Genomic DNA, 17,410 nt, shown 5'->3' with positions numbered 1-17,410 from the left:
TATTGCTATATAAAAGGGGGCGGGTCACTCTGCTCATTCCAGCTCCTTTTCTGTCATTACTGCTGCAGAAGCACCAACCAAATGCAGCTGGCACGCCTCTTCGTTGGGTCTTATATAATATGGGGTTTCACAGGGCACTGATGTAGAAATAAAGTCAAACATTCTTGAGGCAGGCTCATATTACTTGTCGTATCGCTAGTGCTCACTTCGCTGTGGGGCTGCTCTCGGAAGGGTGACCTGTGGCCCTATTTGAGTGAATTTTGGAAGGTGTGCAGGATGGCTCCAGACGAGACAGGAGATGAACTTGTTTTCTTTGTAAATGGTAAAAAGGTAAGGAAGATTCCAGCTTTCTGTCTGGCTTGCTTCTGGCTTGTGGCTTGATTAGTCTTTGTTCTAGTAATCTTTTTCCTCTTCTGAAGTTTTCTAATAACAGCACAATTGCCATGATTGTTAAGTATTAAATTGTGAAGACTATTTATTGCTTTGCTAAGTGGCTTTTTCTCTTCTTTGACTCTACCTTGTGAATTATTCAGAGTAACACAACTATATAATGTTTCTTTTACATTTTAGATTTGTTGGCAATTGTTTACTGCAATTCTGAGGTAATTTTTAAATAAAGGACTTAATACAGCCATTTCTACTAGAAATAATTTCAGTAATTACAACACATCTGGAAAATGTAGTTCAAATGTAAGCATCTCTATATAATTCAAATCTTCAGTAAGTAATTCTGATATTTGATTTTTAAAATGGATTTAAGTAAAATGTTCATTCTATTTTCATTTAAGAAGCTAGAAAACTCTTTAAAATCAAAGTCCATTAACTGATACTATTTCCTAGATCAACTGCTGACAATCACTTAAGAACTGACTGTGACTCGCAGGAGAGTGGGATGGTCCTTGCACATGCCGAACACCTTTGAACAGTTTGTCCCAGAGGCCCTTTTCTCAGTTTGGACTTCCCCTGGCTAGCATTGCAGCCTTCACTCTTCAAAAGCTTGTAACAAGTCAAGGCTGCCTCTTTTTTGAACGAGGAGTACCAAGTTAGTTCTGTTTCTGAGCTCACCTCGATGCTATTCTTGCCCCGCCACCTTCCCCTTGCCTAGATACTTGGGCAGGGAAACTTGTGCCAAAGTAGCTTCCAGCTGGGAAACTTGGGGAGGGGAGAGGGTTGCATATCCCCCGTGTAATGTGGAGCCGAGAGTTTGTGGACCTTCCCTGTGCACTGCTTAGAGATAAATCACGGGCAATACTCAGTTTGGGCTAGAGAATTTTTTTTTTTTTTTCCCTTGAGGGATCACACAATATTTGTAGTTGATTAAAAAGCTCTGTTCCCTGCCCTGCAGACTGGCACAGGATTGCTATCAGTTTTACTGTTGTTGATCTTTCGTGCTAATTTAATCAAGTGTGAATGTGGATAAGATTGTTGCTACAATTAGGGTGTTTTAGTTATGAATTTGAATCCCAAACTGGATTGGAAATTGAACTTTCCAAGGTACTAGAGCATTTCCTATCAAAGTTTTGTTTTATCTAAGTATCAATACTTAAGTGAAGAATGAAGTTTATCTGGTATGGATTACAAGATAGTCAAAGAACTCTTGAATGTAATAGTGATGTAGAACCAACTCCTTGTTCTGAGGTTTCATAAGGAAGGATGACAACTGAAGCTTTGCGCACACAGATCAGTAATGGTTCCTATATCAACATGAACTGATGTATCAGCCATTCATTCTTTCCAGAGGGAAGTGAAAAGTTGAAGCTCCAAGTTAATACTGACTCGGTAATGGGGTCTGGTAATTGAGATTGTGAAGCAGTGGCACAGGATGATCTGTGAATTTCATCTGATGAATTTTCTGCTATGATGGGCACAGGTGGTATACCGTTAACTTTTCTTCTTCTTGCTCAGTGAAGGTTTTAGTGACTTCAGATCCCTCCTCTGTGAACTCAAATTTTTAGAGGGTCAGTTGGAAGCTTTCAGAGTCTTGCAGTAGGAGGTTGCCACAACCGTGTTGGGCAATCCAAACCCTGATACAGGCCAAGTGTACTGTCTTGTTTTCTTGTATACTCTAATGAAAGAGAATTGCAGTTCTGGTACCAGCCCAGCTGAGGTTTGAAACAAATATGCTACTCAGGGTAGATATGAAGAGTTTATAAGCAAATTCCTATATATACATTTATGGCTGGTGCTTCAGCATTGGTCAGTGCTCGAGTATTACAGGAGCATTGCTCTGTGTAAATCAGTAGAAAACCCCTTCTTCCTGGAGGAGATTCTTGGCTAACATATGGACATGTTTATTAGTCAGAGAAAAGGAGAAGAGACTGAGTTGCACGGAACTGGTCCTGTGGGACTCTTCTGTGTAAGTGGGGTGAGGCAGAGAAGGGGAGAAAGCAGCCTAGACCTTGAAGGCTAGCAGTAGAAGACAACCGGTTCCTTTTGTATCTGCTGTCTTTTCTTGCTATGTCCTGGAGCTAACGAACATGCTGTGAATGACATTGCCCTTGGTGTGTTTCAGCAATTTTGATGGAACTGCAGTTCCTGTTTACAAAAGCCACATCTCGGAGCTGACCTTGTGCATGTGTAAAGGGGCTTATCACAGTGTGATCTTGGCGATTGTTGGCTAAAAAAAATAAAACAAACCCACCCGGGAACAATTAATACTACCAAAGGTACCAACTCATTCCATATGTTAAGGCTTTCTCAGCATCCTTCCCTGCTGGCTCAGGGAACTGGCAGTGCCAGCAAAGGAGAGGTTCCACTTGATCAGAGAGCAGAGAGTTTCCTGGATTGTGCCCTATCCAGAGCCTCTAGTGACACTTTTTTTTTTTAATTAGATTTTTGAGTATGCTGCCAAAATGGCTTGAGTTCCACCCCCACCAAATGCAGATTTAAGAGAGAGAACTGGATTCATGGGACAATCTGATCTGTGGCAACAAAGAGACATTTCTGCACATGAGAGGTTATATGATGGAAGGGGTGGTAGGAAGTGCCTGGGCAATGCTTTGGAAACAGCAGGTAGCAAGTTAGGATATGGCTCCATCCATCTGGAGGCCTGACTAAATATTCTAGTCAATTTGCTGCAAAGAATGTGCTAGCATGGCCAGTGGGAAAGGTTACTGCTGTGTGAATTCACAACAGCTTGACATTGCTAATGGGCTGCTGATATTCTGTCATAATACAAAACTGTGTGATAAGAGGTAGTTGATAAGATAGGGACCTTCATGGCAGCAAAGCCTTCTCTCTTGCATTAGCGCAGTCTGCAATGTTGTGAAGAAAAAGTCTTGTCAGAACAGCTGAGCATACTTCACATTCAGGATTGTTTATTTTAAGCACCTGTTTACTTCACTGGGCATAAATCTTGGCACACAACTAGCACAAAGTTATCTTGATAGTCTGCCTAGACTAGAATGGAAAACAACACATGCAATTTAAAGCTAATAGTGGCAATTTTGTTCTCCTCAGCTGACAAGTCTGTTTTCATGCACATGTAGGATATAATTTTAGTTCAAACACGTGAAGTCAATATTTCTGTCTCTGTCCTGAATGTTAAGAGGGGATCTAGGCTGGAAGCCACATTAGACCTCTTCCAAAGCTGGAAGATGTTTGATTGCAGATGGGAGCATCCAAAATACAAGGGTGGTGGGTTTTTTTTTTTTGTTTTTTTTTGAGTTTTGGGACCCTCTGGGTCCTACAATAAGCAGTGAATTGCAAGTTTTCAGTGTGCTAGCTTAAAGCAGAACAAAATGTTCTTATTACCAATAGCAGATTTACATTGTGTGCTTATACTCAGTTTGTTCATCTGTGTTGTAATGCTTTTCCCTGGTAAATGAATTTGAAATCTCTCATTGACCTCAGGAATACACATTCACAGATTTTAAAGTCCTAGGGTACCTATACCATTGACTAGTCCAACTTGCTGTGTGGCAGTTTGGTTAAAACCTTTCACCTTCTCTTCTTGCAACTAATTGAATGACTAGGGACTAGTGATTGAATGGGAGCTTGTCATTCAGAAAGCATCTGTTTCTCATTTAAAGATCCTAGCTTATGGAAAGCTTAGCATGTTGTTTGGTAAACTAGGAAAGTTTCTGTTTTATTTTCATTTTTGTTTCTCTATTTACCTTGCTCAACTAGTGCTTGTTTAAATGGAACTGTCCTTTCTTTAACTTTCTGGGAACACTAATTTAAATATGATGCTTTATATTGTAAAGGCAAAGTTATCTGAGTTAGTGAGAGGCAGGTAGACAAGACAGCAAACGAAATACTTACTGAGATCCAAGTTTTGTGCATGAAATCATGGGGCAATGAACTCAACACCTCTCTGGACCAGCCCATGGGCTCTAAGAGTGGAGATAACTGCTTAGGAACTTGTTCTGTGTGGTACTTAAAGACTAAAGAACTGCAGGGCCAGGCTGAGCTCCCTGCTGAGGTGATCTGAGTATTTAAGATTCCTAGAATCAGTAGACAAATAGATGTGTAATACAAGCACAGCAGTACAGAGCAGATTTTTTGGGAGTCATTTGACTCTCAGTGCCATCAAAATATCCAGCAAAGTTTCTTTCTGCATTTGATTAATATTCCAGCTGCCACATGCAGTAAAATCCACATTTTTGAATCTACCAAAATGTAGCCATCAATCTGATGTATCTGGCAATATGACATTTGGTTTATAAAACCCAGAAAACCTAAAACCAAGTAACTGAACAAAAAGGAAATATTTATTAAATTGCAATATCTAAGTAGGCTGATCCTACTCCCAGTGAAGGCAATGGATAGAATTCAGTTTCCTTCTGTACAAGGACATTGGGGCGGGTGAGTAAGAGTTGTTTTGATGGGTAAGATATTGAGCTGTGAATCATATTGTTCTGCGCATCAGACAAGAGATGTTATCCCCACCCACTGAGTTTTAAAATATTTTAAGAACGAATCACAGCAGGTTATTGTAACAAACCACTGGAGGAATTGTGTGTTGGAGGACAAAAGCAGCATCAATGACAATGAACAAGACAGGAGCAGTAAAAAGTTCTTACTCTGTGGCCAGCAAGAGAGACTTATAAACAAGGACAGCCCTGCCCCAGAAATCTGAGTGCAAATAAATGGCTCTTTGCTCTCTGACATGTGAGATTTGGTTTAATCTAGAATGTCCTCCAAACTCTTACCCCTTATCTCCCTCTGATCTCAAGTCTTTACCAGCATTGCAGATACACAGCTACGGTGGAGTAGTTTGAAGTGACTGAAGTAGGAATCCTGGGCTATTGGTTGGAACAGGATAAGAGTGTGTATTGTCTGGGACATGGTCTACTGCATAGTGGGAAGCACTTTCTGATAAAGTTGAACAATAGTTTGACTTTGGAACTTAACACATGCTTAAGTACTTCACCAAAAGTGTGCGGAGCTGAGTGGCTAAAGGCTTTGCTGAATGAAGGCTTAGGCCGTGTTTTATTTCTGATTTAACTTCCTGACAAGCAGCCATTGGGCCAAACTTTTAATTGCTTAGTTTGAGTACATAATGCAATGCTTCTTGGATTCTTTCAAGAAAACTTACTGAGACATTTTCTTTGATCTAAGCATAGACTAATCTCAATACTCTTTAACCATCTGGAAAACTCTTCTGAAGCTTTTTCTCTGTGCCTGGCTATCTTGGAAGCTGCTTTGGAAGGGTTTGCAGTGGCCATTGGCACAGCCTTGAGGAAGAAACTCAGCTTGACAGTGAGGCTATGAATTGCTGGGGAAGGCTCTTTACCTGTGAAATGGCTGTGAAAGGCCTTTTGTCCATGGAACATTCATAGCATTTTTTTTAATTATCTGCTCATGTTTGTTTACCAACCTATTGCAGAGGGATATATGTGCTTACTCTGAACCAACTGGTCATGAGGGAGCTACTGTATGCCCTTACTTGTTTCTATGCATCCAGAAAGTGAGGGAACAGGAGCACTCTGCTCAGAATAGCAGCAATATGAGTGCTGCGTCATTTACAGTAAGACATCCCCAAGCTAGAGGAATGAACTCTGTTTCCTTGTAGATTATCCCCAATGCAGGAATGAGATGTGCAATAAATTACCTGTTGTGTTTTGTAGCAGCAACTTTATCAGCTAGTTCTAAAAACATGGACTCAAATAGGAAGTATGAACCTTGGCTCTTTAGAATAACCCTGTCACGTGTCAAAGGCATAAAATTGAAGCAGTACAGAGGTTGTGAAGGTTTCTTATCAGCAAGAAAAAAAGACTTACAGAAATGACCTCTGTTTCAATTTGCCCTTCAAACTGGGAGTGATTAATTTAAATAAACTGTAACTATTGTAGTTAGGACTTGCATAATGTAAGAGCCAAGAACGCATGATTACATTCTGGCACACAGTGAATTTGGAAAAGTTTCTTGAGACTCTATTAATAACAGAAAAAGGAGAAGACAAGCTCTGAGGCCATTTGGGGGCAAGGGCAGAACTTTGGTTTCTGACCATCGGGCAGAGGTTGAAGTAAAATCTAGTTTTATGGCTAATAGGTAACTGCTAATAGTGCTATTCGCTAATGGGATGGAGCTGACTCAAAATGTGCAGAGAAAACTTCTCCTGGGTTGGAATTTCACATTCCCCCATTTAGGATGACTATTAATGTAACACTGTTTGATTTAACATGTAGCAGGGAAGACAGAGAAACTTCAAGATGATTGGTACTTGCTCTCTGTCCTGCAGTACCTGTATCGGTCATGCTGTTGTTTTTTTTCTCTGCAAAGTCTATTACTGATACTGTTTCTGTCATTCTGTTTATCTGCACATGTTCTCTGTCTCTTCTAATAGTAAGAAGAAGGGACAGAGGTCAGTTATGCATGGTTAATAAATATGACACAATTTGGGGAGATGTCAGGAATTCAAAATTCAAGTACAAAACACAGTTCTTTCTCTCTCTGCTCACTACTAATTCTGTTTGCCATTTTTGATGAAGAGTTTTTTTAAGATTTGCCTTGATGTGCTATGGCTGAAACACTCTGATGTAGGTAATGCATATGCTTTGTCACAATAAATTCAAGGAAGCATTATGTCTGGGCATGTGACCGTCATTGCTGAATTTAGTAAGGGGAGTTAATCAGTGGTTCTGCTCCCTGCTTTGGAAAAGAAGTTGCAGAAAGACCAAACTTTCTCCTTCCAGCTAACATATCTGTGTTGTAAAGCATTCTGTGTGTAACAGTACCTTTCCCTTCTTGCAGGTGGTCGAAAAAGATGTGGACCCAGAAACAACTCTGCTAACCTATCTACGAAGAAAACGTATCCAGTGTCAGAAGAAGCCGCAGAAGGCTTTAAATGCCTACAGCATTTCATAATTGTTTACTGTTCTGCCTGTCACTTGAATGCTAGGCAGAGCTTGTGCACAGGGTATAAGAGAGTGCTCTGCATGGTCTGGTATTTCTTGCCGGCAAAGATTACAGCTGGTATTCAAAGCTTAAACAATAGCAAATTTTAAATAATATTCTTTAAATAAACTTTAAGTAAAAGGGAAAACTCTCAGTGTTGCTAGAAATTAGAATATGATGGAAAGAAAGCAATATTGAGATGATAATAAAGTTGAAGGAAATTTAACTTCGTTCCACACAAATTGTAAAGGATTTTCTGGCCAAAACATTATAGCCACTTGAGCTGCTTGCTGTATCATCCAATAATTTGGATATTACTGGATAGTTAATATCCAATAACTTGATTGTCCTGTGGCCTGTTTATCAAATGACTCAGGGATGCAAACTCAGAGGCAGAGGTTCCCACCGCATACTGTGGGCATGTTTACGTGAGTGGATGCAGTCACGTTTCACTCCTATTTGAAACTGGTCAACACATGAGTCAGATAAGCTTCAGGAGCTGGGTAGCTATTACTGTGATGACCAGGCTGGCTATACTAGGTCTGGTTCAGTAAGTAGTGGCATTCCATGTTTTCTGAATTTTTGTCTGACCACCTGGGTGTGTACATATGCCAAACTGTTCACATCTGTGTTTGTGTATTCCTTAAAAAGAATCACGCATACTTATTTCACCATGCTGCCCTGTTCCATTTGTCTGGGATCTGAAAGAAGTATGATGATATAAATCACACTCCTCTTTGGGGTTTCCAGCAGAACTATCACCAGCCCTGTTTTGTCTGACTGTACCTTTGGTGGATAAAGTTCAGGAGGAGAAAGAAGTGGCATGACTCTTGTGCCTGTGTGCACTTCTTGCCACTAGACCTTTTATGTCTAAGCTCGTTAATATCTAATGCAAATACCTTTGTAAAGAGATAATCAGAGCTCTTCAAAACTTTCAAAAACGTCAAAACCACGTGTCTGGTTAGGGTCAGACAAATACTTTGAGAAACATGTTTTACTGAGGCAGATTAGCACTGTTGTCAAGAGAAACATTGGATAACATAGAGAAGCTGCTTCTGCTGAAGCAGGCACATAATTGTATGACAAGTAGATGTGGTGCTTAGGGACATGATTTAGTGGTCGACTTGGCAGCATTAGGTTTATGGTTGGACTTGGTTATCTTAAAGATCTCTTCCAACCTAAATTATTCTATGAAAATAGTCAGTTTCAGAATCTATGCAGTGAAGGCAAAGACGATTTGAGTTCCCTATATCAAGATGCCTGTTGCTTTTTCACAGGCCTAAGTTGATTATCTCAGCACAAGCATGTGTCCATTGCCAATGACAGCAGCTGTTCTTTTCCTATTAAAAGTCTCTTGGCATCGGCCAATCCTTTTCACAATAAATAGCAGTGTCTCATTACCTTCTAATGAGTGAGGGAGCCCAAAGAAGTGACTCGAGGAATTATCTCCTGAAATCCCTTTGCAGAACATTTGATGTAATGCCTGATTGTAAAGTAGAGACATGCATTCTGCAGCCTGTGGAGGAATCTACTCCATACACTCTGTGAATTCCCAAGTGTCTGTGCAGTGGTTCTGTGCATCTCCGCTGGTACTGGCTCTCAGTGTCTGTCTCCTGTGGTTTTACGGGAACCAGGCTACTGGGGAGTGTGCTTGGCTGGTTTTGTCCCTAGCAGTGGGGAAGTCATCGTAAATGGGGCTGAGAGAGAAGCTAGGGTGGCCAGACCATGACTCTTGAGACATAGGCAGTTTGTGAGCAGTTCAAGTGCAGCTCCCATGTCAGTGCTAAACTATGTGACTTGTATCACTGTGTGACTGCCCCGCCTAGGTGCCACCTTGGTGGTTGGAATCACCAGATGTAAGAAGTCAGTCGCCACTGGTGAGAGATGCTGAAGGAGATGTCACCATGTGTCTCAGGGATGTGGCTCCTGCTCAGCAGTTACTGAGTGCTTTGTCTCCCTTATGTCATTTCCTTTTCTGAGTCTAAAGAAAAGTGGGAACTGTTGAAGTTCAGAAATTTTTTGTTTCTTCTGTTGGAACATTGACTGCCTACTTTTAGGTCTTTGAATGTTGATCTCAAAGCTCACATGCCAGAATTTGAAACTTTGTTTATGTTAAATTAAGTTATTAAGCAGAAAAAATGAGTGCTTGGTTTCCAGCATGAACTTGTGGCTAAGCCTTGACTGACAACTGTTTGAGCAGGCTTCTGCCAACACTCTTTGTGTTTTCCTTAATTCCTATTCTCTCAGTGGGCCTATGTGGAACCAAACTAGGCTGTGGAGAAGGCGGATGTGGTGCTTGCACTGTTATGATATCCAAGTATGATCCCTTTCGGAAGAAAATCCTGTATCCTTTGCAATCTGAACTCTTCAACAGAGAAATGAAATGGGTACAGATCCAGGTTCTTGACATTCCAGACATGGTTCTATTTTTAAAAAAGGTTATATAATGTATATTTCTGCCAAAACATAGTTTTTAACTTTGAGAACATAAACTCAGAAGGCTAAGACAAGAAGGTATTTTTTTTTCCTACAGCATTGCACAGTGCTTATAGGGAACTATTTCATTGTGCCCTGAAATATCTGCACTGACTTTAGCACGCAAGCTATCTGCTGCCTTTTCCCAATTCAGAAAACCTTTATGTTCCTTTCCTGCAATGTAATATAAAATTTTTGCTGTGATAACCCAAATGATGATTATTGTGATAAATTCTTTATTGCTATTGTATTACTACAATAATCTAGTTTATGTATGCCAGCAGATGTTCACTTTTTCTCTACTTCTATTGTAACCTTCAGAATTACTCTTATTTCCTGATACATAAACTTTCCTCTTGTTCTGTCTTTAATTAATTGAAAAGTGAAGAAATAGAATCAAACAAAAAGGGAAATGGAGAGAGAGGATGAGGCAGAGGGACAGGTCCCAGTTTCTTTTTATTGTGGGGAATGGAAAGCATTGAAATCTTGGATATATTTGGAATAATGCTGGGAGGTACTTTAGTATGGGATCATCTGAGTTAGTAGTTCTACTTAGTAACATGGCTTTGAATAGGATATCTTTAGGATCATTTTTCTGTCTTGATAGAAATGGAATAAAGTAGCTAGTTCCTGTAAGAATTTCATCAACATTATTCTATTTTACCTTCAGTCTGGAGTTTTTCCCCTGGTGCACCATCTAGAAACAATTTCCTAGGGAAAAGGCCAAGAGCTCTGTGCTCTTATGTAACTTTGTGAGTGGGCCAGGCCAGCTGTATAACATCTTGGTATTTGTAGTCTGCCCCTATAAATTACTTACATGGATTCTTTAGCTTAACGTACAATGAGGATGTTTAAAGTTGTTATTTCTAGATGAAATCCTATGGTTCATACTCAGTTTAAACTTCAAGGGAAGCTGATGAGAACTCTGGTTGAGTAGGTGCTGTAGAATTTGGCTTGTAATTGATATCACATCTATTTAAGTTCTCTTATTGTGTCCACTGCTACAGTTTCTGAGTACTCTTTGGTCCTCTTGTTCCCTTTCTCCTTTGTTGAACAGCACTGTGAAATGAAATGACCTTAATTTATTATTCTAGCCACCATACTGCCAATGCTTGCCTCTTCCCTGTCTGTGCCCTGCATCATGTAGCTGTAACTACTGTTGAAGGCATAGGAAACACAAAATCCAGGCTGCACCCGGTTCAGGTAAGCTATCAATACCGGTAACTTTAAAACCCTCTATCCATGTTTTCTTCTTATGTTAATTAATCCTGTTCCAAGGTGTTGGGACTTACCTCATAATGTTAAAGCCAGGAGTTTGACTTTCCACATGAGTAGTCTTTACTTGCCGGAATGACTAAGTGATAGAATCAAACTCCCGGGTCAATGCTGCAGCTCTCTTATGCCCTAACAAGTTAACTAGTGCTAATGCTTTTGTTCTAGGGCTACGTGGCTGCATTTGGTCCACATCCTAGACCAAATCTCAGGAACTGGAAAGACTGATGTAGTGAAAGCCTAGATAATGACTTGGAGCCAGGAAACTGGTGTTAGGTTTTGGCTTTCCTCTGGCCCTCTGTGAAGGACCTTGGTTTCTTGTCCTGCTTAGCTAGGAACCTTCCCTGCAGTGGTGCAGTAAGGTTTGGTTCAGCAATGTTTCTAAAGTCCCAAAATGTTCTTGGTGAGGAGGAGTGACAGGAATGTGAAGCCTTGCTCTTCTAGCAAGGTGTTATAATGCACTTTTTAAGGAAGCAAACTTGCCTCAGCTTTATCAGAGATACTGCTTCTTTAAGGGGAACTATGATTCATCTCAGTTTGTACAGTGAGTAGGATTTGTGCCAATATCTATCTGAGACAGTAAACAACAAAGTGAAAAATAAGTTAGGCACACATGAATGGATGGCAGGTAGTCTGACCTTTGTTTGCTTGTCTTCTTTTTCCTACCTGCCCTGAAGATTTTAACAGCTAAACTTTGAAATTCAAACTCAGGTCTATACAGGTCGCCCCAACCTGGCATGGTAAATCTGAAGAACTGATCTCATTGAAGGCTTCAGTTACATGGGGAGTTCAAAGTCTAGATGCAAAATTTTCAGTGTTCTCTTCTCTGAAGCCTGCTTCACAGATTAATTGACCATCTCACCAGAGAACATCTGATGATAGTCTTAGCTTCTCTGGTGAGATTTTTTTTTTTTTTTTGACAGAGATGTTACAGAAACAAGCACAGCAGTGAACTCATCTTGATATTATAAGCTGATGGTTGTTGTTACTTTTTCTCAGGAGAGAATAGCAAAAAGTCATGGGTCCCAATGTGGCTTTTGCACTCCAGGCATTGTCATGTCCATGTATACGTTGCTTCGGAACAATCCTGAGCCCAAAATGGAGGATATAGAAGATGCTTTTCAAGGTAATACTCATAGTCCTGCAGAGATGTAACCTGTTTGGCTTTCATTACATCTGCTTCACCAAATGGGATGGAGGTTCACCTTCGTTTAATGTATTTCATTAGAGATTATATATGATTGTTATGAGGTTAAGAACTAGTTTTTCCACTAGGAGACTGGCCGGGTGCTCAAGTGAACAAAAATGGCTTGTGGAAAATCTCACAGAAGCTCATTGTTAGTCCTGAAGCAGAGGCAAGTGGCCTCAATCTTGGATTAGGACCCCACTTAGCTTAACACAGAACAAAAGGTCACCTATCCCTGCGAGGCTTGTAAAAGCCTCCACATCTACTTGTTTATTCATTGCTGTCACAAGAGCCTGCAGAGGTGACAGAGAACATCTGGGCCAGCCAACCTCGAGTAAAGGACCAAGACAGCAATATATATGGTTGAGTGGGACAGAATACCAGCTGTGTAAATAATCTGAGAGTCTGCTGTTATTGCTGAGGTTAGGGCTGTTACCAGGCTTCTGGCAGTGACCTGAGAGGAAATCAGATCCAAGAAAAGGAACCCCTTTGTAATTTAGGGAACTGAATTGTTGGCATACTGTTCAGACTCACACAATTGAGGTAAATGAATACTGAATAGGGCAGATTGAATTTTTTCAAAATTAATTTCAATTTAAAATATCAACAAAAAGGGATGATGGGATTGTTGTAAGATTACTGATGAAATTTTCCTCCTCCCAGTTTTTTCATTAGCTTTATCTAGATTTGAGGAGCTTTTGTGAGAAACTATAAAATGTTCTAAAAGAAGAGAAGTTCTCAGCCAAAAGAGACTAAATCTTTGTCCTTTTGCTCTGTCAATGCAGGGAACTTGTGTCGGTGTACAGGGTACAGACCCATTCTGGAGGGATACAGGACATTTGCTAAGGTAAGTGGCTTCAGATAATATTTTATCTGGAAGGCTGATTGTCTTTCTCTCCATTACTAAAATACACCATAAGCTGAAAATATACATGCTACAACAACCCAGCTCCAACCGTTGACCCCTTCGTATGTGCTTCATCCATTAATAATGCAGGAAGACCAACTCCTCTATTTACTTCAGTTGCTGGAAGTGGAGCACTTTAATAAGATCCATCTGATGGCCCCTTTTTGCATCACAGATAATCAAACTGTAATTATTGTCTGTAAGTCTCTGAAAAACTCAGCATCTCTGCATAATGCAGCTTGCAGATGATCCCTGATGTGGAAAAAGTGTAAAGGTATGGTGCACAAATAGGGACATTCTATCTGATGAGAAAGTTGCTTTCTTCAAAGATCAGCTGCAGAGTTGAAATAGCTCTGGAAAGAACTTGAAGTCACTGCTGTATAGCTCTCGCCCAGAACTCATCTGCTGGTTTGAGTGAGGTACGAAGCTTTGCCAGAAGTTTCCTCTAGTCCCTTTATTCCTGAAAGACTGCTGGAGGCTGTAAACAAAAGTAGATCATTAGGTACTTCAGTGATTACTAGCCACTTATGGGGCTATGCTAGTATTAAATATCAAAAGTAAAGAATTTAGAATGCTGCCCATTAGTTTAATTTTATTATCCAGAATTACGATTGACAAAAGAGAATACAAGCAGGAGTGAGATGCATTACAAATGGTTGATAAATCCAGTTGATATAGTCTACTTGGATTTCCAACAGGCTTTCAACAGTAACTCACCAAAGGCTTTTAAAGACAATAAGCAGCCATGGGGTAAGAGGGAAGATCTCTGTATGGATGAAAGATTGATTAAAAGGCAGGAAATGGCAGGTAGGAGAAAATGTTGTATTTTTGCAATGGAGGGAGGTCACTGGTGGAGTTCTGCTGGGACCTGTGTTGGGAGCAAGGCTGTTTAATATATCCCTAGATGAAATGGAAAAGAGAGTGAGCATTGATGTGAGAAAATAAATTAGCTGATATCAAGTTAGTCTGGATAGTGAAGACAGGAACAGACTGAGGAATTTCAGAAGGATTTTATGAACCTGAGAGACAGGAGAGTAGACTGTGACACAAAATTCAGAGCAAATAAATACGGAGCAATTTACAGAGTGAAAGGTAATCCTTATTTCATGTAAAAAAGATAGGCTGTGAGCAGACACAAGGTCGTCTTCCTGTTACCATGCAGGAAGATGATCTTGGAGGTGTAGACAGTTCCACAGAAGCATCAGCTCAATGCTCACTGGCAGTCAAGAATACACTTCAAAGAGTAGAGAACAAAACAGAAAAAAAACCTGCTATGCTGCTGTCTGCATCATGACTCTTTCTACACTTGAGTACTCTGTGTGGTTCTGATCTTCTCATCTCTAACAGGGTATAGCAGAATTGGAGAAGATTCAGAGAAGTAGAATAAGGATCATGTCTGTGGTGATCTGGTTTCTATACAAGAAAGCATTGAGTAGACTGAGATGCTTCAGCCTGGAAAAAAAGATGTTAGGGAGGGGAAGGGGCTCTACATAGGCCATATAGTAGTTTATGTTAACCTCTGATAGAGATCTACCAAATTGTGACTGGCAGGTGGAATGTGGACAGGCATCTGCTGTTTGCTGCCTCTTCCAATACAAGAACAAAGTGTCAAGAAATGAAACTAGTAGGACTCAGGTTGAAAACAAACAAAGGCAGATGGTCTGCCATGTACCAGGCAGCTGACCTGCAGGACTCACCAAAGGGTGTTGTAAGCACCAAAAACTTACACAGGCTTCAGAGGAGACTGATCAGGTACTTGGATGGAGAGCTACTGAGGGTTACTAAAGAGACAGAAACATCATACTCTGATGCTGGTAGAGTACTAGGTATCGTATTGTATGTTCTTCTCCCTTTTACTGTTCTCTGAGTATCTCCTCACAGCTCCAGTTGTATCAGAGATACTGGCTGAATGGTCAGAGTAGTTCTAAACCAGAACAAGAGGTCTATCAGTAGACTGGACGTGACCTAGCCACCATGCTGCAGGATGCTGCCTTCCATTGGCAAGGGAAACATCTACTTGCTTGGCACCTTCCACCTCCCGTTTCTGCTTTGAATACAAGAAATATGGGATCAATTTCTCTGAAAAAGGAATCAAGTCTACTGCATTGCCTTGGAATCTGTGCTTTTTTTTTCAAAGCAGTTTTTGTCCCTGCAGGACTTGAATTGCTGTGGCAGAGTAACCAATGGCACTGGATGCTGTCGTAGTGAGAGGGAAAACAGTATGGTAAGCTGAATTTTAAAAGCCATAACCTCAATTTGCAATATAGTATTAGAGTTTTGATGTATTAGTCACCTCTCTAGCTCTACTGTGGTGCAGACATTCAGAGCTATCTGAGCTGATTTGAGTGTCTGTCTCTTGCGAAACACTGTGACTGCATATGTCCTGGTTAGCATCGCTAGCCATCGTGACACAGGTTTTACAGTAGTGAGCTAGATACGTTCCTTCTGAATCTGTGAGGTGCAACACTTCTGTGAGATGGCATGGTGATAACTATAAGCAATGTGTTGCCAGCTTCTGGTATATTGAAGCAATCCATCTTTCTGTGACAACAGATCTAAAAAACAGTTAATTCCCAAATATGATCTTTCCCAAACCTTGAAGTCCAATGGTGAATGAAGTAATATAATGACCATTCCAATAAATTGTACAGTTGGAACTTTTTTGAATATCTGGATGAAAAAGGTTAATCACATTTTATGTACCAGTTGAGGTACAAACAGTGGGGGGATGAAAGCAAGGAACTAGGACATAAGGTAGTGTGAGCATAAAATGAATTTAGGAATGAGAGAATATAATGAAATTCTTTGTCAGATAATTCCAGTCAATTCCTGTGGATTCTTTATTTGGAAGTATCCAGTGCTGTGTGGAATACTCTAGCAATTAAGACTTCTTGGAGTTCTTTTGTCAAAGTAGTTTATTAATCAAAAACATTACTGTGATTCTCTATATTCCAGGAATTGATAAAAGGGGAAGAATATAGCCTGTAAAAATTGTAATGTTCTGACTTTGTGCAGAATAACTGAAGCATGCTTGTTTTGTCTTCAGAATGGGGGCTGCTGTGGAGGAAAAGCCAATGGTCCAGGCTGCTGCATGAATGGAAAAGAAGACAATGTGGTAAGATGCCTGTCAACTATTAGTTTTTTCCCTATTTCTGATGTTTTGAAGCCTTAGCTCTGGCTTGTTCTGTGCCTAAGCCCAGTGCTTTTAATTTAGCTATATTTATGCAAAGCAATTTAGACTTATTTATGCTTTATGCTGGTCCTACATCAGAAAGGATACCTTTGATGTGATTTAACATGCCAGTGTGAAAGTGATGTCACTTTTGATTGGCAAAAAACTGTTAATATGTTCAGGGTTCAGGTTTCTGACCAGACATGCATTGTGATCAGAAAAATACGGCTGCAGAACCTGAAACAATGGATCAGGTGGCATCTTTTTGTTGTGTTTGCCATTCTTTGCTCCATGAAATAGTAACAGGGATTTGACTGGAAAGAGGAATGAGTTAGTGTTTTGTGTGGATAGATTTCTCGTCTGCTGCCTATCCATTTGCATTTTCTCTGTCACAGACAATGATGTCCTCCAGCCTGTTCAATTCTTCTGAGTTCCAACCATTGGACCCTACACAGGAGCCAATCTTCCCACCAGAGTTAATGGTAGGCTCATTCAGAAATAAATAGTATGTGGTTTTGTTGTTCTACACAGGGTTTGAGTGTTTGCAGTGTGTTTCTCCTGTGAGGAAATGGCAGTGCAAAAGATGGCTGCTGATAAAAGGAGATGCATGGGGATGAACACTTCCCTGTTTTACAAAAGGGAAGGCTTTCAAGCTGGAATAGCTTAAGAGAGATGCAGGCCAAGTGCCTGCTCCAGCTGTCTGACTTTCTTCTCTGTTTCTCACCATACATGGCTGCTCTTGTGTTGCCTTCCTTTCCGGTCACTGCCTATCCAGGGGTGGAACAGTTGCTGACATCTAGATTTCAATTTACTAGGTCAGATGTGAGCTTCTGCATTAAATACAGCCATATTTGAGCTAATAGCCTTATGCTCCCTTTGCAGTGTAGGAAGAGAAGTAGGAACTATGGGATGTAGCTGAATATATGTTTCAGCTAGGTGACTTCCTGAAAGGACCAACTTCTCTCCACTCAGTGTAGCAGGAGTAGAAGTTGGCTAGCTCACATTGACATCAAAAATTAGGTAAGATTAATTTCTCTCCATGTGTCATTCCTATCTT

The 17,410-nt window shown here is 40.4% G+C and overlaps 1 protein-coding gene across 1 annotated transcript in view; it reads left to right on the top strand.

Moving 5' to 3' along the window:
- Nucleotides 1-214: 214 nt before the first annotated feature.
- Nucleotides 215-17,410, top strand: part of XDH (xanthine dehydrogenase) — a 54,705-nt gene continuing 37,509 nt past the window's right edge. Inside the window, exons 1-9 of the mRNA XM_010122378.2 lie at nucleotides 215-330; nucleotides 7,198-7,255; nucleotides 9,589-9,685; nucleotides 10,911-11,019; nucleotides 12,088-12,214; nucleotides 13,060-13,121; nucleotides 15,337-15,405; nucleotides 16,228-16,296; nucleotides 16,749-16,835. Coding sequence (XP_010120680.2) covers nucleotides 277-330; nucleotides 7,198-7,255; nucleotides 9,589-9,685; nucleotides 10,911-11,019; nucleotides 12,088-12,214; nucleotides 13,060-13,121; nucleotides 15,337-15,405; nucleotides 16,228-16,296; nucleotides 16,749-16,835 — 732 coding nt within the window. The 5' untranslated portion in view covers nucleotides 215-276. The remainder of the gene's footprint in view (nucleotides 331-7,197; nucleotides 7,256-9,588; nucleotides 9,686-10,910; nucleotides 11,020-12,087; nucleotides 12,215-13,059; nucleotides 13,122-15,336; nucleotides 15,406-16,227; nucleotides 16,297-16,748; nucleotides 16,836-17,410) is intronic.

The sequence above is a fragment of the Chlamydotis macqueenii genome, chromosome 3, assembly GCF_036417535.1.
Source record: "Chlamydotis macqueenii isolate bChlMac1 chromosome 3, bChlMac1.mat, whole genome shotgun sequence".
Classification (NCBI taxonomy): domain Eukaryota; kingdom Metazoa; phylum Chordata; class Aves; order Otidiformes; family Otididae; genus Chlamydotis; species Chlamydotis macqueenii.
Note: the sequence above shows the minus strand (reverse complement) of the source record. Positions and strands in the feature narration are given on the sequence as shown.